Source organism: Cynara cardunculus (genome assembly GCF_001531365.2).
Source record: "Cynara cardunculus var. scolymus isolate 2C chromosome LG 14, CcrdV1, whole genome shotgun sequence".
NCBI lineage: Eukaryota > Viridiplantae > Streptophyta > Magnoliopsida > Asterales > Asteraceae > Cynara > Cynara cardunculus.
The window spans coordinates 14,330,724-14,350,388 of record NC_037541.1 but is presented as its reverse complement, the minus strand read 5'-3'; the positions used below and the strand labels follow the sequence as shown (position 1 = coordinate 14,350,388).

The 19,665-nt window shown below is 32.6% G+C and overlaps 2 protein-coding genes and 1 long non-coding RNA gene across 3 annotated transcripts; 2 read left to right on the top strand and 1 right to left on the bottom strand.

Annotated features, from left to right (window-relative positions):
• The first annotated feature begins 8,157 nt into the window (after positions 1-8,157).
• Positions 8,158-15,136, top strand: LOC112526464 (CDPK-related kinase 3). Its single transcript, XM_025136746.1, has 11 exons — positions 8,158-8,940; positions 11,639-11,769; positions 11,987-12,028; positions 12,110-12,218; positions 12,343-12,421; positions 13,638-13,934; positions 14,018-14,127; positions 14,204-14,311; positions 14,394-14,456; positions 14,548-14,715; positions 14,823-15,136. Exons 1-11 carry the CDS (start codon positions 8,425-8,427, stop codon positions 14,955-14,957), a joined length of 1,758 nt encoding a protein of 585 aa, XP_024992514.1. The 5' UTR covers positions 8,158-8,424; the 3' UTR covers positions 14,958-15,136.
• Positions 15,137-16,976: 1,840 nt separating this feature from the next.
• LOC112526465 (homeobox-leucine zipper protein ATHB-12-like) lies at positions 16,977-17,868 on the top strand. The gene is made up of 2 exons (XM_025136747.1): positions 16,977-17,490; positions 17,577-17,868. Exons 1-2 carry the CDS (start codon positions 17,191-17,193, stop codon positions 17,760-17,762), a joined length of 486 nt encoding a protein of 161 aa, XP_024992515.1. The 5' UTR covers positions 16,977-17,190; the 3' UTR covers positions 17,763-17,868.
• LOC112526466 lies at positions 17,501-19,122 on the bottom strand. The gene is made up of 3 exons (XR_003070606.1): positions 18,973-19,122; positions 18,812-18,905; positions 17,501-17,585 (listed from the first exon to the last, which is right to left on the bottom strand). It is a non-coding gene; the product is annotated as an uncharacterized LOC112526466 (long non-coding RNA).
• Positions 19,123-19,665: the final 543 nt, after the last annotated feature.

Sequence of the window (19,665 nt, the reverse complement as noted above, 5' to 3'; positions counted from 1 at the left end):
CCCAACGTATATTTAATCATATTGAGTATCTTGACAGATGTTGTCTCTAAGAACCATGACCCTTTTAATACCTTTAATTGACACCGGTCTCATGCTAGTTTCTAAATTACTTGTCTCTCCCCACGAGCACCATCATAATTATAGATGTCTCATGTCAATCTCACAGGTGATCCATTTCCTAAACCAATGTTTCCCATACCCATAACCACATATGTTGAGCACCACCTCAACTAACTTAATCTCTAGTCTTTTGACAATTCACTAGTCCATATGATAATTCCTCATCTGACCATACCTTACATAAATCATCTACTCCCATCCCATTTCCTAAAAAAAATACAATAACTTAATTGTGACTTTTTCATAATAACTTATTTCTTCCACTATAATCTTATATGGCATTCATGTTATTAAACCCATGTCTTAAGCTTAGGTTGCCACATATCCTAATTTGCTTAAACCGTTTCCCATCACTTCATTAAAAACCAAACTTGAGTACCCTTTCATCCCTCACTTAGTTCAATTCTAGACTAATAGTAACCTAGTTCACTCAATTTGCTTCCCCTTAATACCCTCCCAGTTTAAGCATAGGCTTCATCATAATCTAATTTCCTAAAACGAAGACTCTGATACCAATTTCTAACACCCCTTTTTTCGTCAAATGAAATGTTACGTCATCCAGTATACATCATTAATTACTCCAACAATAAAACCAAAACGTTTACAGTGAAAGTCTAAATATCATAATTTTAAAGAAATATTAAGAGTTAACCCGTCCCATACCGGGTTACTAAAACCAACTCCAACTACAATCATAAATACTTAAATAATTACACCAATTAAACAAGAATTTTGGAAGCTTAAAAGAGTCCCTCGCCTTTGCCAATTCTAGAACCTTCTGCTCATGAAATGCATAATATAGTCAGCTAAATAACTCAGTGAGTTCGCGGTTTACGTGCAACCGTAATAAACACACACATTGACCATATAAAAGCCAATAAAAGAGTGTCATGCAAAATATATGCAATCCCAACGAGATATTTTAACTCCACTCCATTAGGTCGGGACCTCCCATGTCGCAGGATTCCCTGGATGTATAGGTTCACAAAGAACTAACCGCCCATTTCGGGTCGTGCCTCCCCAAGATGTGACACATCGAGCCGATATCCCATACCCGTGGTAATGTACCATAGGCATATGTTACCCCAACCCTAAACCATAGACATACGATTTATAGTTAATAACCGTACAACATTTAGCATGCTTGCACCATAAATTGAAACGCAATACTCATGTAATCACAATTAAATGATAACATGCAATTAACACCTCAGTAGGTATACGTATGACTTCACACACCATTCATGTAAAAATAATTTATATACATGTATACATCCCAGTGAAATCTCATGAAATACTCACTTGAATAGTTCCACTCAGCTAAACATCGTCCCTGAGTAATACCCTATAACACATAATTACATTTCATTAATTTGTGTCTTGACTTTTCTCAAAAGTCATCCCAAAAGTCAAACAAGGTCAACCTTGGGTTGGCATGGTCAACAGGTCAACCTTGGGTTGGCATGGTCAACAGGTCAACCCCAAACGTACCTCGTCACCATGTGCCCTCCCAATGAAATATTTCACGTCTAAAATAAATTACGACGTATTAAACCTAACCTTTAATTATATATGATACTCGTTTTAAAAAGACCCGATCCCACAATTATCTAATCACACTCCCGAAATAAGTTATTAAATTATTTCTTATAATTTAAATGTGGGAACCCAATTACTTAATATCCTTTATAATCTGATGTCTAAATCTTGGCCAACTTAATCAGAACATCTCGATTTATTTCGGTTAATCCAAGTAAATAAATGAGTCTCATATCTCTTTCTAATAAATACAGATTTTGCAAAACGACTCGAGTCTAACCGAACTCGACCGAAACAAGTCGGCCACAGCCCAAACAGCCAAACCTGGTCCAGCATCGGCCGGCTCAACTCGACGTCGGCCTAACCCGGTCACGCCCTTGGTGCGACTATCGTGAACGACCTCCGTTTAAGATCGATTTTCGACCGTTCTTCACCAAACTTTTTACAAAATTTAATATATAATAATAATCCCAACTCGTACCTAAATTTACAACCCTTACAGGTCCATTATTAAACTCGTATTGTGAGTTTTTGTACTCGAATCTCGTCGAGTCGCCGCCACAACAGCTTCTAATCCAAACCGCTTGACGTACAGGTCACCATAGCCCACGAAATACCAATGGAAAGATAATTGAAAAACAAAGCCAACCATATATTATACACTAATTTTGGTTGAGTATTTTAACTTCAATTGTCGTTTTTTGTGCAGAATGACCCCATGTCGCTCCAAACTCGATATCTCCCTCATTTTTTGATGAAATCCTGAAATTCCAATTGGATTTACTCCATTACACCCTTGGGAACGATTTCACAAAATTTCAGCAAAAAGCTCGAATTTATAGGGCATCAAATCATTTCTGGAATATGAAAAACATGATTTAAGAAATGATTTCTCAAATCTCAATCATTTCCAAATTAGTTTGCTACTTTTGACAAAACTAGTCATTTTTGTTTTACTTTTTATATTTTTATCCCAAATCAATTAAATAAATATTTCATTTCTTTTTTTATTGATTTTATGTATTACAATAAAGTCATATTTTTCGAGTATTGACACTATATCATATGTCGTTTACTCTTTAGATTTTAACCCCCACCATTTATTTATTATATAAATCATAAATTTTAGAATATTACAAAAATAACGACACATTTAATTAATTCAATACATATGATCTAATTAATGAAAAAAGAATAGATTGATTATCTTAATAATCTAACAAATATGGATTTCATGTCTTCGGTGACATACAACCTTTGTTTAGTCATGATATATTGACTAGAAGAGTACTTGCACAATACAATGAGATACATCTTGATTTTAATTTTTTTTTCCAGTCGATGTTATGATACGGTTTTATGTGGTTTTGAGAAAGTGATAATGTTTTTATTTTTAAATAAAATATAAATATAAAGATACCGTAAAAAATTGAAAAAAAATAATAGTGATATTAGTATCAAACTAACTATTTAAAATTTCTCGTTCTTTGTGTATTTCTTTATTTCATTTTTTTGGTTTAATAATTTTTTTTATAAAGATAATAATCAAATATTTTGTTAGAAGTCAATGATTATCCTAATTATATTTTAGATTATTTATATTTAAAATGAGATGTTTATCCTATATTTGATTATATTTATCTGCAGTTAGTTACACGAATTCAAACATGAAACTTTAATAAATTGTACTTACGCAAAATTTACTTACAATCATGATTTTTAAGTAATATGCATCAATAAACAGTATTTTCATGTATAAAAGATTGTTTTTAAGAGTTCATGTGAAATGATTTATAATATAGTGTAGATTATGTTAATACTTAGGGGCTGTTTACTAAATTTTCTATTAAGTCCTGTATGGATAAATTCGTCTGTTTGAATAAATTTGTCTGTCTAGATAAACATGTAGTGTTGTTTCTTTTTTCTTCTGAATCAATGATCTGAATGGCAAAACTGACCATTTTACCCTCAATGCACTGAACATTCTTTAACAGCACCTTCCATCCCTAATCAATATCTAATTCCCAAATCTTAAGGATCTACGAACATTCTGAGGTGGAATCTAAACAAGGAAATCATGGGGTGTCCTGTGTCCATTCAACCTAATCTCATACACTTATCAGGAAATTTATGAGCTCAAAAACCCTAAAACCCCACCAAAATCGAAGGTGTGAAACACAAGTTTAAGCTTCTACCAGCTCTTGAAACAGATTCTAAAATGTTCAGAAACAGAAGACTACCCGTGACAGAAGAATGCAGCGATCTAAAGAACCCAAATCCAACAACCATCCATGAACGAAGATCTTCGGATTTTTAGGAATTTTGGAGGTGAAAAGGAGAAGAGTTGCAACTTTCAGAGCCAAATACTTGCTCCATGAACTGGGTGAAGGAGATGATGGTTGCAGAGCTCTGGAGAAGGGAGCCTCGGTACGACGCAGAGCCGATTTTGAATTTTTGGGTTTGTTTTATTAGGGTTTTGAAAGGAGAAATCGACCTGTTGTTGAAAATCGAAGAAGAAACCGAAGAAGACTCGATGGAAGGAGAAATCGCCGGTAACCAGAAAGGAAGAACCAAAAAGGAAGAAGAAGATCGACGGAAAGGAGGAGTGTCTTGAAGAGGCTGAAAGGAGGCGTTGTCTTGAAGAGGATGGTTAATGAAAACTTAGGGGTAGGTGTGTCTTTTTTTGCGCTGAACGTGGACAATGACCCATATCCATCTGTGTGAATAAGTCATGAACTGTGCGAATAAGCTCCCAGTAAACGAGAGATTTTGACTGTGAGAATAAGCCGAAAGTTCAATTAAGTCCATTAAGTCATAAGTAAACAGCCCCTTAGTCAACTGTTTAGAGAGCCACATGTAAACAACCATGCAATTAAGTGGCGATTTGTTGGAATTATCTATACTATATTATAAAGCATTTGACAAAACTTTTAAAAACCATTTTTTATGCATGAAGTAATGTATATTGATGTATATTAATTAAAATTCAATATTACACGGAAATTATGTATAAGCACAACTTATTAAAGCTTCATGTTTGAATTTGTGTAACTAACTGCGAATAAACATAATCAAACAGAGGATAAACATCTCATTTTAAAATATAAAAAATCTAGAATATAATTATGATAATTATCGAGTTATAACAAAATAATTAATTATTATCTTTAAAGAAAATTATATTATTAAATCAAATATAAATTACTTCGTTATTGAACCTAAATTAAATTATAATTAAAAATAATTGAATTAAAAAATTACACAAAAAATGTGGAATTTTAAATAGTTAATTTGATACTAATATCGATATATTTTTGTCAAATTTTTACGATATCTTCAAATTTATATTTTATTTAAAAATAAAAACATTATCGCTTTTTCATAATCACATAAGATCATACTATAACATCGACTGAAATAAAGAATAAAATAAAATATTAAAATCAAAATGTATTTTGTTGGATTGTGCGGTTACCCTTTAATACCCATAAATAGTAATGTAATAGTGTGGCTTTAAGTATTTGACATGTTTGTGTGACGTTGATCTGGATATGATAATATCACACTTATGACCCACGACTTACTATTAATTACCTAATGGCCCCTAAAATATCTTGATGGATAATTCTAACCCTCATAACATAATCAACTACAAATAAGAGCGATTATCATTTCATATATACATGTCGATGTTATGCATTTTGTTCTCTAATAAAATATTTAATAACTTTTGTGTGTGTGTGTATATATATATAGGTGTTAATATGGGAATTTAATTAAAACAAATAATTGTTATTAAATTTGGTTGTCAAAGATTGAGATGTTTATGGGTGAGAAATGTTGATATTTAACGTGTGAGATGACAGGGAAGGGGCACATGGAGAAAGGGTGTGGTCCATCATTTAAACTTAACCAAACAATCCCATACTCCCCTCTATTTCAGTTCCAATTCCTAAGTTGGTTCGGTTGCATACATATATCAATCTTTTTCTTTTTGTTAGGTCACTTCGCGGTCATGTCCTACAATTGTCATGTAGTAAACACTAGACATGTTACTAGTTATCCAACTTTTTTTTAATTGAATGAGTGGATATTAAACCAATCGTCTTTTGTTTCGTTTGTTGGTTCATACAATACAAAAGGAATTAAGGAAGGGCACATGTATGAGTTGATGATTTGAAGATGATGTGTTGTCTACTCCAAATCGGATTTAGGGTGATTATTAGCTTTGAAGCTACTCTACTTTTAAGTTTTAATTAATTGGCCAATTCCTATTTCCTTGGGCTTGGCCCAAGTAACTTGAGGTAGCCCAATTGCATATATATATATATATATATGTATGTATAATGAATGGGCTAACACTTAAGTAATTGATAGTTGATACTCGATATTGATTATTGATATGAATATGAATAAATGAATTTGGTACAGAATTAAATAGTATATTCATATCACCCACCCAAAACTAATGAACTCACCTAAATAAGTTTTAAATATATTAAAGAGAGGAAAAAAACCATGCATAATATATTTATCTTTGAATCAAATAAAATGTAATTGATGAGATTAAAAGTGATCAAGAATTAAAGATTTTTGCTTACACTTTTCAACTTAACGTTTCTTCTTACACTAGTCTAAGTTTAGATAATATAATTATAACATAAATACATATTATATTAATATGCTTCAATAATTATCAATTCACGATCCCAATTGACTTTGCTTCAATTATTTTAACATACAAAACATTATATTAATTTTTTTTTAAAAATCAATACTATAACAACAATATTTATTTAGTAAATACAAGTTTGACATTTAAATGTAGGAATAATACAAAAACCAATATAATAATACACATACACATTCATATTCTCTCTCTCCCCTTCCCCTCAAACTCAAACCTATATTATCCCTTTTCCATAAAAGAAAATAGCTGTAATAAGTTCACCTAAATCAATTCTATAAAAAAGAAAGAGTATTTTACCTTATATAATTATTTAATGATTAAAATTTATTTTAATATTACCCTCTCTTCACTTTTTCCTTATTTAAAATCACTATTTCCATACTTTCCAATATAATTGATAAAAAAAAAAAAAAAAATTAGATGAATTTTACAATCAATAGCAATCTTAAGATTTGTATTTGATTTTTCTCCCCTCTCTCTCTCTCTATATATATATATATATATATGTGGCTTAATCAAAAAATGAAAACCATATATATTTGTAAAACCAATAAGATCCAATATAAATCAATCATCTAAGATACATAATATTATTTTTTAATTAAAATAAAATGACAAATTAGTAATTTACTTGTTATGTTTTTGACAGCTCATCAAACATTTAATAAAATTTATTTTAGGAAACTTATTTATTTTCCTATCATTTTAGGAAACTCATTTAATTAAATTTATTTTCTCATTGAATTCTTGTCTCTAGATTTCATCACAATGAAAACTTTGTGGTTCTTGTAGAGGGTAGTGGTGTTGATTTAGATAAAATGGACGTAAGATGAAGTGCAACTTTCTAGCAGTGAAGGTTTGGTTTGGTTGAGAGAGAAATAAAAAAACGACGGTTGTTGCATCAAATCAAATCATTAGGGTAATTTAGAGTAAACGTGACCTTCCTCTATAAATCGATAAGAAGCTTAATTAATAAATAGTTTGTTTAATAAAAAATAAATGATTTAATTTAACAAACTCCTCCTTCTCTTATCCCTTGTTGGGATAAACAAGTGATAATGTACCATGTCCATATCAACACAACACCAACCTAAATTTATTGATGCAACTCTTTTAGGATTATAACACTATTATTATTATTATTACAAGGTCGGTCGGTCGGTAGGTAGGTATCGTGAGATCATGTATAACTTTATATATTTTATTTTGTTTTGATAAAATGGTGTTTTTAACATTTAATTTATCAATGAAAATTGGGTACCTAGCTAAAAGGTCGTTTACTAAACGCTTATAGGGTAAACATAAGAGTCGTTACTTTTACTTACCTTGTTGGTTAGAATTCATGATCATTAAAATGAATTGTTGATAAACATATTTTATTCGATAAACGCTTAACGGATAAGAATTTTTTCTGTCACTTGTAGGGTAAGATTTGTGATCATCACCACTTAATAGAGGATAAGATAAATAACGATTGATAAAATTTTGTCGGGTAAAAAGACCTCTAAATAATGATAATGATAATGATAATAATAACAAGAAGTTATTAAATTGAAAAGGAAAAAATGGAAGGATGAAATTTTCATTTATTTATTAAATATAATATAATTTTAAAGATGGAATTGAAAGTGAATTACTCGTTTTTAAGTAAAGAGGGAGAGGGAGAGGGGGAGGGGGGCATGAAAAGAAGCAAAAGTTAAGTAATAAGGACAAAACCCAACTACTTAACAAGGGTTTTCATTTCATCCCTTCTCCTTTCTTCCTTTCTTCCTTTCATATCAACAACAACAACAAGAAGAAGAAGAAGCAGCAGAGCAGCAGCAGCAATAATCTGCAAATCTGCAATCTGCAACCTGCAAAATTGATGAAGATGGCTCCATCAAAATTCGATTTTTTTTTTATTTAGATTCCCACCAGATCTTGTCCTCGTTATTCCTCACACAATCTCTGTCACTCTTGTTTTTGCTGCTTTCAATCCCTTTTTAACGTCTTCTTAATTAGATCCCTTTTTGTTTTTTTCAATCTCTCTCTCTCTCTCTCTCTCTCTATATGTTTTGACTCCCAACCCACTCGCTATGGGTCAGTGCTATGGCAAGACAATTCCTACTACCGATAACGACACCATCGTCCAACCTCAATCTCCGCTCCCTTCCTCCGCTAACAACGCCGTCAAACATACTCCTGCCCGATCCTCCAGTCCATGGTCCAGTCCTTACCCTCATGGAATAGCCAGTCCTTTACCTGCTGGAGTCTCACCCTCTCCGGCTCGATCCTCAACTCCCGGTCGTAGGTTCTTTAAGCGTCCTTTTCCGCCCCCCTCACCTGCCAAGCATATCAAGGCTTCTCTCGCTAGGCGATTTGGGCATGCAAAGCAGCCAAGGGAAGGTCCCATTCCGGAGGACGGCGCACCAATTGAACCCGAATTGCACTCTCTTGATAAGAACTTCGGTTACAATAAGAACTTTGGAGCAAAGTATGAATTGGGGAAGGAAATAGGGCGAGGACATTTTGGTCATACATGCCACGCTAGGGGCAAAAAAGGGGACCTTAAGGATCATGCCCTAGCTGTTAAGATCATTTCCAAACTCAAGGTACTTGCTTTCTCACCAATTATTTGTTAATTGCCCATTTTGTAGCTACAATTGAGGTCAATCTAACTACTTTCTTCCAACATTCCTTGAATTTGCTCAATGTTTAGCATTCAAATGTTATCATGTGTGTACCTTGTCAATCATAACAATTACTTATGATCTTGATTGAATTTTCTGTATGCTTGCAATTGAAATGTTATCATCTGTATGCATATACAAGACCACAGTTCGACATTTTTGCCTGGTTGAAGCACATTTCTATCACTAAAGTATATAGTTGAATATTTTGCCTGGAGTTACACCGTCGCTTATTTAAGTTCGGTATTATGCAAGGTTGATGCATGTTCGTAGTATTTAATTCTCGTCAAGTAGTAGCAAATTTGTTTTCTTTGCCGACAGATAGGTCTTCTTATAATGGTACGAGCTGACAATGACATATCCTTCTTTGTCAATGCCCTCTGGATTTCCTTAAAGTGAACCTGCATGTCAATTATCAAGCTTTGTGACAATTGACATAATTGAGCATGGATGGAATGGAAGTGTAAAGATCATACAAGCAACCCTGCCATCATTCAAAGTTTTGCATCATTGACATATGCTTCTAGGTTTAAACTACTAAAAAATATGTAATCCTTGTCAAGTAGTAGCAAATAGAGATAGGTTCCTTTGATAGTGGTATAAAATTGACATGTTGTATTTTGTCAATGTCTCCTTGCCTTTGCTTCAAGTATGTTGTTAATATCTAGCTTTGAGACAAAATGACAAAATTGAGCATGGATATAAGTATTAAGACTGTATGAGTACAACATATTTAATTTTTAGGATGCTCGCAGATATAGAATTTTTTTAGGGATGCTTTAAGCTCAAGTGATGTTGGAGGTTGGTTGTCACATTGCACACTGGAAACCCAAATGCAAGTTTTTACCTTTTAGTAAATGATTTCATTGCTTCACATTTGCTATGGTTCAACCTGGCTTTCTTTCAACATTCGGTCTATGGCTAATAGCTTGTCTAGCTTTTGGAGATGACTTTTTTTATATCTTGTTCTTCTTTAAGCTTATGTGATGTAGACTAAGTAATGGCTATCAGACATGTAGCAATGCAGGGAACTTTGCATGTGGTTATTGGCGATCTTTGTTATGCATTGCCTACTTGGCAAGTCTGTTGACACATTTACAGTTCTATTGATGACATTTAACGTTTTCTAATTTTCATAAATTATATATCGATATTTGGTGGAGCAATAAAATTTATTACTCGACTTATACGTAAAACGGTTCCGATTCTTTTCCCAAAAAACCCATTCCTATTAGGGTGTGTCTTACCTTCTTGGTATTAGCATTAAGTAACATTGTTGTTTACTAATTCCTTTTTCACGTTGTACTTTACTCCTTAGGAGCATTGGTTGCATTCAACTATTAGCATGCGTGGATCATGTTTTGGTGTAGGCATGCAACCACTTTAGTCGATATGATTAGCTTCTGAACTCACACTACATTTTCGCTACACAGCCGGTAACCTTATATGGAATTATAACTTCTAAACTTATTTCTTCATTATCCTAGTCAATCAAAATGCTGAGAAAGCAAATTTTAAATTCAAGTCTCCCATCCACAAGTTTCAGACAGCTCAAATTACCATGTAAAGTAAATTACACGAGTGATTATACCTTGGAAGAGACTAAAGCCTCTGATCTTTGACCGTTTAACATTTGGATGAGCCCTGCAACAAAATGACCAATAAGTGGGTTTATATATCTGCCTTTTGGTGAGAGAAATTTGGGAAATCTTTGCTTGTAACCATCAAATAGCATATGGATGTTCATGTTGAGATATGTGGTAGATGTTGAATTCAAGGAGCATCACTCCAGATGAGTATTCCTTGGTTGCTCATGAGAAAGTTGTGTTGCTTTACTACTACATGACTTCAGATGAACTGGGAAATGGGATTGGTCTCATTGATTTTCTTCTAATTTCGAAATAGCTGAATTTCAGCAGGAGTAGTAGATTGATATAGTTGAGGGGCTATTGGAAAAGAAGAATATCTTTTACATTGACGAAAAAGGTGTTTAGTTTGTATTCAGTGAGAGAAGGTTGGAGAGATAATGCAGAGGTTGAGGTAATTTACAAATTTAAGCATGGAAAGAAGAGAAAGTGTAGTAAAGAGTCTCATAATGACGAGGATTTCATGTCAAAGCATTTCTGCTGCTGGAGATCTAGGTGAACTTTTCTCTGTATCGTAGATACGGCAATGTGTTTGACGACAATTCGAAATATTACTGTGCAGAAATGAAAATTGTTGGTAAACATAACTTAATATGTTAACGGAAAAAGGGGCAGAAAATTATGCTTTCTTAGCTAATGAATGCAGTAGCTAATATGAAACACCCTAGCAACCTGTCATCGATAACTTACCTGTTCCAAAAATTGAATTTTCTATCTGGTCATCTCTTCTTAAGTTCTGGTATTGAAGGATGGAAAAACTTTGAGGATATCGAATGCATGAACAATGATTTCCTATCAGATTTCAGTTTATCATCGTCCTTATCCTATAAATATGTGTGTTCCTATATATATATATATATGTATGTGTGTGTGTAATTGAAATTGGCATTTAAACTCAGATTATGTAATTGTTCATGATGTGTGCTTTTATATAATCTTGGTGTAGTTTTATCGTAACTAGTATCTTTTTGCAGATGACAACTGCAATTTCAATTGAGGACGTGCGTAGAGAAGTAAAAATATTGAGAGCTCTTTCGGGCCATAAGCATCTGATTCACTTTTATGATGCATGCGAAGATGCAAACAATGTATACATAGTGATGGAGTATGTCCCTCCTTTGGCTCTTTTTGTTGGACTGTCAAAAGAACTCCACTATATCTGCTATTATTTTTGTATGTCTACATACATATGTCATGGTTATGTCGGGTTCTATAACTTATTTACAGTCTCATTGACTATATTCAGACCAGAAGTCTGTGTATGATTGTCAATTAGAGTTTTGTTGCTTGTGTAAGTGTTCCCTTTTTTTTTTAATACACAGATTGTGTGAAGGTGGAGAATTACTTGATCGAATATTGTCCAGGTAAGAGGAAATCCTATTTGAAATTCAAGTTTCCTTGAATAAATCTAGTTGCGTTATTGACACACTTTGTTTTAAATGCAGAGGTGGAAGATACACAGAAGCAGATGCAAAATTGATAATTGTTCAGATATTAAGTGTCGTTGCTTTTTGCCACCTTCAAGGTGTTGTGCACCGTGACCTAAAGCCTGAGGTTTGTAAGCTCTAAAATATGGAATCCTTGCTGAAAAATTATTATCTTTCTATTTCAAACCATTTAAGTTTGAAAATATAATGTTTTGTCGTTATTAAACCCTCTGCTAAATTTCTTGTCTCAGAACTTCCTTTTCATGTCAAAAAGCGAAGATGCTGATATGAAGCTTATTGATTTTGGCCTTTCTGATTTCATCAGGCCAGGTAATGGTTAAAGATTGTATTGAATTGTTCATCACTTCATCACACGTTTGAACGAACCCTTTCTCTTGATCTGTCCTCTCTGCCAATGTGACTTGCCCTTTTACAATGTGACTTGGTTTGAACCTGTAAATCAGCACTAGTGTTTATGCAAATTATATGTATTAGATTCTATTAGCGAAGAGGTTTTAGGGTGTTCACAAATCACAACCGGTTGTATCTTTTCTAATAATGATCTGGCATTAGGCACTCTAGTAACTAGAATACCACACAGAACCATAAAAACAGGCTTTATTGTCTTTAATGGCTCCTTGGCTTTCAACTTTAAGGTACAGTAGGAAAATGAAAAGTAGGAATATGCTCTTTTCGGTGGTGTGCCTAGCCAAGAGAAGTAGTACACCTAAAATGTTGTAGTTTCTTTGATTCTATAGCACTGCTGTTAGTTTGCATCATCATAAGTTGATGAATTTGAACATTTTTAGTTTCAAATTTTCTAGGTTTTTCCAGTCTGTGTTCGAGAAAATATTTTTCTATAAGAAATGTAATATCACAGAGGAAAATGCATGTATGCTTGGGATAACAAAGATGGTTTCAAATACATTGTTCTCCTCTGATTTACTCTGCGTTCTTCTTCAATAGATACACTATCATAACGTATAACTATCTAATGTTACTTCGCTTCACCTGCCTCCATGGAACTTGAGATAGTGCAGCAGACATGCCTAACCATCCTGAAAATGAACTTACGAAGTGATTATGACCTTCTAACCGAGAGCAATGAAGCAGAAAATGGTTCAGGTGCTTCCACCCTAAATGGTGAATTCCAAAATTTAAATGTCAAACTCAAAAAGTGCAATCTCAAAGAAGCTTAATTTTAATGGCGTCTTAACATAACACAAGAAGAAACAACCCTGTTTTCTACAAATTGGCTTCAGGAAGGAGACAAGGGAATCATTCCCACACCTTGTTTAATGCAGGGGATATGCATGCCATATTGGGTGTCATCTTTGTTTTTTTCTTCATATATATATATATATATATATATATCTATATATATATGTATATATTATGGCTTTTTAATGTAATTTTATAGGAGACAGTTGATGCATATAAGTATACATTTAACAGTCTTTTGTATGATAACTCCTGCTAGTACATGCTTTCTGTCCCAAGTTTATTTGATGGGTGCATGCTAAGCTTCTGTTTGTGTGTGCTGCAGAAGAAAGGCTTAATGATATTGTTGGAAGTGCATATTATGTTGCACCAGAAGTTCTGCATAGGTCTTATAGCCTGGAAGCAGATATATGGAGTATTGGTGTTATCTCGTATATTTTGTTATGTGGGAGCAGGCCATTCTGGGCAAGAACGGAATCTGGGATATTTCGTGCAGTACTGAGAGCAGACCCTAATTTTGATGATATACCTTGGCCTTCTGTATCACCAGAAGGCAAGGACTTTGTTAAAAGGCTCTTGAATAAGGACTATAGAAAGAGAATGAGTGCTGCTCAAGCTCTGAGTAAGTTTTCATGTGCTTTGATGTTTTACAGTAAGATGAGTTACAGTTGATAAGGAATGATGCATGGATTGTGTGAATTGCAGCTCATCCATGGTTGTCAAGCGAAAACCATCCAATTCCTTTAGATATATTGATCTATAAATTGGTGAAGTCGTATCTTCATGCTTCTCCATTCAAACGTGCTGCACTGAAGGTATAGATTATCGATATATGCATCATGGTTTGGTTGGTTGATTGGTGCAAATGAGAAGGAGTTTGATTGCATGCAGGCACTGTCAAAAGCTCTGACAGAGGATGAATTGGTATATCTGAGAGCTCAATTTATGCTTTTGGAACCAAACAAAGACGGGCGTGTATCTCTTGACAACTTCAGAATGGTAAAATAAGTAGGAATGCTAATATTTGGTGTATTGTGTAAGTGGGTAGGGTGCTAATGAAGTGAGGGTTATGAATTTGCAGGCTCTGATGCGTAATGCTACAGATGCAATGAAGGAGTCTAGGGTCCCTGATATTCTAAATGCGGTGAGTGAGATTTAAATAAATAAATAAGGAAGAAATAATGATAGAGATGTGGGTTGGGTTAGTGAGTCAGTGTTGTTGGCTGTGGTTGTAGATGGCTCCTCTGTCTTATAGGAAGATGGACTTTGAAGAGTTTTGTGCAGCAGCCATCAGCACGTATCAGTTGGAAGCCCTTGAAACGTGGGAACAGATTGGATCAACGGCATTCGAATACTTTGAACAGGAGGGTAACCGTACAGTGTCGGTTGAGGAACTTGCTCGGGTATCTTATCTATCCATCTCTATCTATTTGGGATTGTTTAGTTTTGATGAATGAAATGAAATGCATATATGATATGATATGGTATGGTATGGTATGAATGATTGTAGGAACTGAACGTGGGGCCTACGGCACATACGATACTGAAAGAATGGATTAGAAGTGATGGTAAACTGAGTTTGCTTGGTTATACCAAGTTTTTGCATGGAGTGACCCTTCGCAGCACCTCAAACACAAGACATTAAAATGAATGAATGAATGAATGAATGAATGATCATTATAAGCAGTTGAGTAGAGATAAAAAAAACAAATATCTTGTTTTTTTGTTTTTTGCGATTGCTTGAATTGAAGAGCATGGGAGTGTAGAAATGCATATAGTTTTAGTGGAGGAGACGCACACAATTCAAAGGATTCTTCTTCTTCTTCTTCTTGTTTTTGTTTATGTTTGCTTACCTCCCAACATAAACACTTGGGTTTGGTTTGTTTTGTTTTGTTTTTGTGAAAGGAAAAAAAGAAAGACAAGATTTCTATGATATGATATGACAAAACAATCCTTTCTGTGTTTCCTAAATATGATTTAAAACCCCTTGTTTAATTTCAAAGGAACATAACATTTATAATTTATTGAAGCTTTTGTTAACTTGATGGATTATGAAACAAACACATATTATTAATTATTTTATTATTAAACTAAAAATCTCTACTTTTTGTATTTTAATGGTAATGAGAAAAAGTAGGTGGCAGGCAGAGAGTGGGTTTATAAATCATAATCATGCTCATGCTCATGCACAACTCCTCCTCCTCCATTCTTTTTTCTTTACATAATAAATAAATAAATATTATTAAACTATTTTTTGTTTTCTTTTTTTACTTTTACTTCAATAGTTCAATTCCAATCTTTAATTTTGCACATCCCAACTCTCAAAAATACTTCCAAAACAATTACAAGATTTATTTTTATTCGTCATTCAACATCAACTTTGCTTTCCAATATTAATTATTGTACACCTCCACATGTTCATTATAAATTTAATATAAATTGTTTATGACGTTCATTTTTATTAATTTAACAACAAACAAACAAATCAAATCAAATTAAATTGTTTTAATAAAACGGTATAAAGTTTACAAGACAGATGCTCCAATCATATTCTAACAAACAACCCTATTATTATTATAATAAACAATACATTATCATTATTAATTTCTTATCTTTGACTTTCATACTATATTCTATTATAAAACATTTTATAAAAACCATTTTTTATATCTGCTTATTGATGTATATTATTTAAAATTTAAAATTACAAGTACATTATAACATCGACAAAAACCAAAATATTAAAATAAAACATTGAAATCGAGATATATGTTCCTAAGTACAATTTTAATAATTAAATATAATTTTTGAACGAATACTGAATTTAATTTTATAAACATGCATCGTATACGTTTGGTTGATGGAAGTTAAAGAAGAAAAAGACAACATTTTTTAAATTTAAAAACATAGGATTTGAAGGGATGTGTAATCACGAGATTGGTTTCGGCTTTTGTACATCAAACTTTATGACATGCTCATCATTAACTTTTTATAAATATAAATATAAATATAAATAAAATCCAATGGAATTTGAAAATGATACTAATTAACTTCTTACTATAAATGAAATTGTATTATTTGATGAAAAATGGAAAATTAATCATAAAATCTTAATAAAAAACAAACAAAGAACAATAAAATTTCATTTAACAAACACTAATATTAGTATATATAAAAACTTGGAAATCTTATAACATATACTTTGATTCCCTTTTGTATACAAGAATTCTATGAAAATCAAAATCAAAATTTAGCATTTAACAAAGCATGCTTTAGCTTGGTAAGGATATTATATTATAACAAAAAATAGATATATATTTTTTTAATAACAACTTTAATATGTTAGAAATTTTGTTGGATGATGTCTTCATGATACTATATTTTCTAAAATACTACTGGGAAATGGGAAAAAAAGAAAATTCATATTTAAACTTTATTTGTTTTTGTAGTAAAAAATGGAAGAGCTACAAACCTTGTCACACCCTATTTTCCTAGGGTTGGTTGTAACAATGTCTACGATTTTAATAACATGAATTATTCGATCAATTATATATGATTATTTAATAATATAAAATTTGATTTATTTAATGAGTTTCTAGGAGAAACCAAACTTACCCTTCTCAACTCAATTAAAAAACATGTTCATTTCATCTATAATAATTCATACAAATAGATTCATAACCCTTAAAACATGTTACATCAGTAGCAATTGAAACATGGAAACATTTATAAAATTCATTTCATTTTCTTGGGGGTAAAAAGAAAAAAAGGGATTTGGTGGGTATAAATGGAAGAGGTTGGAGCACAAGTTCAACTCCCCCTCCCTTGGGCCTGGGCACACTCCTTCCTTCCTTCCTTCCTTAATTAATTTACAACTGATGATGTTAGATTCAGAGTTGAAGATAATACAACAGCAGAAAAGGTTCAGCCAAGAACAGATCAAATCATTGGAGGCCATTTTCCAGTCTGAATCCAAACTCCAACCCAGAAAGAAGTTGCAGATAGCTAAAGATCTTGGATTGCAACCCAGGCAGGTGGCTATTTGGTTTCAAAATAAAAGAGCAAGATGGAAATCAAAGCAACTACAAACAGATTACAACATATTAAGGCTCAGCTATGATTCCCTTTCTTCAAGATTTGACATCCTCCAAACACAGAATCAATCATTAACCCTCCAGGTACCATTTCTGTAACTAAAACCATGGTGTTGTTTCTCTTCTCTTCTCTTCTCTTCATCTTAAATCTTAAATCCTTTAATTAACAGTTGAAGAAGCTGCAACAAGAGATGGAGAAAAAAGCAACCTCAAGTTCAAACAAATCCATGGGCATTGTTGTATCAGATGCTGATAGCATAAAACCACCAGTAGAACAGAGTAGTATGATACATGGGCATAGAGATAAATGGGATGATTTGGATATGAGTAACCAATGGTGGGAGTCATGGTGTTGAAGTGGACTCTCTTTCTTATGTATGTGAATGAGAATGTGAATGTGAATGTGAATGTGATTTATATACAATAAGGAAAGGATGGGCATCATCTAATACTATTAATCATACAACCAAAAACCCAAATACATTTACTTGCTTGCTTGCTTGGTTTCATGTTAGTGTTATAAATACCATAACATAATTTCATTCACAAAATAATGTATATGAGTATCAAAACATGCATGTTAAAGAATTTCATTGTAATTATTCATTCTAGTCTAGACTCTAGAAGTAGAATATTATATTATCTCCAATTCTCTTAATGATAATGTATAAATATAGCATTTATAAAAGTGGCGTTATGTTTAAGAAAGAGGAAAAGCTTATAAAATACTCATGTATCCTAGTTTTTTTGAGCCATACTGTACTAGACCCTCCATTCTTAAGTTATATATGTATGATGTATCATTCAATTTTGGTCCAATACTAAATACGTGACAAACTATTTATAGTTAGGCATTGGGATTTGGATATATGATTTATTCTAAAATTAAACATCTACATTGGCTGCAAAACTTAAAGATTTTGAGTATAGATCATCAAGATTTTGTGTTAATTTTAAGCAGTTGGGATAAGATGAAAAGTAAATTATGTAATCAACCAATCTATCTATCATTTGTGTGTTTTCAAAAGGAACAAATTTATGCAACTCATGGTAATATAAACAAATAGTCATGTACAATATTTCAGATTTAACATGACCTGATTGATCTTAACCATCACAAATCATTCAGTTTCATTTCATTATATGGCAATCAGACCATTCGATGCTTTGAAAAGTATAAAGATCCTTCAAATAAGATATGATAATAAGAAGAGGATCAAAATCTCACCATACTCCAGAAATGCACTTGATCTTCTTCTTTGGCCTCAACTACAATTTCATTTTTATATATAAATACACACACACACACACACAAAATTTAACAACCTACCTCTTTCTTTCTAAATTCTAAATTCGAAATTCTAAATTCTAAATTCAATCTCATGCAAACAGAAATAGATCTTACTTGCGGCAGATGGTTTTATCCTGGTTGTATTTCCTCGCTAACGCCATCAAAGATAGTTCAATTAAGCGTCAACACGAAATGAAAAGAGTAGACTCTGGACACATTTCAATTAAGCACAAATCAACACTTGAATTAATTACCAACTCAACTCAAATAAGTACCTTTCTGGATGGTGTAATCTACCATCCTCTAGCTGTTCTCCAACAAATATGCAGGTCCGGTGGAATTCCTGATGATTGGTATTTGTAATTGAAATGCCTTTAGATCATCAAAATCAAAGCCTTATATAAAATTATCCTGGATGACATTGTCGATTGTATCGCTAGAGGTGATTATGCTTTCACGAAGATCTGCATTTTCAGTTCTGCCGCTTTTCCAAAACCAAAAAGATAAACTGATATGGGCTAAACCAAGCCCAACTATAGCTTATTGGGCTCATTCTTATATTCTAATTGGTTTTGGCCCATTCACTTCATCTTGTTTAAATGGGGTGTGTCATGTGTGTGTGTGTGTATTTATCTTTCTTAAGATGCCATGTACTACTTATTATGAGATATCATTCTAAATTGGTTTTACTTTTAATTTATCTATTTGAATATCAAATCAAGGTTTGTAGTACATTACATGTCAAACTAAATGGTGTGGTGTATGTCATTTTAGATATAAAAAGACCTTTTTTATATTTTATATTACAGTAAAGCTTGTTAGCTAAGGTGATAGTGGTTTCAAACAATTACATTATAAAAAACAATAACATTGGTTACATAATAATACAAAAATCAATGAAAATAGTTGATTAGTAGTCGATGATTGGTGCATTACCAATAACTAAATCGGTAGGTCACCAAACCATA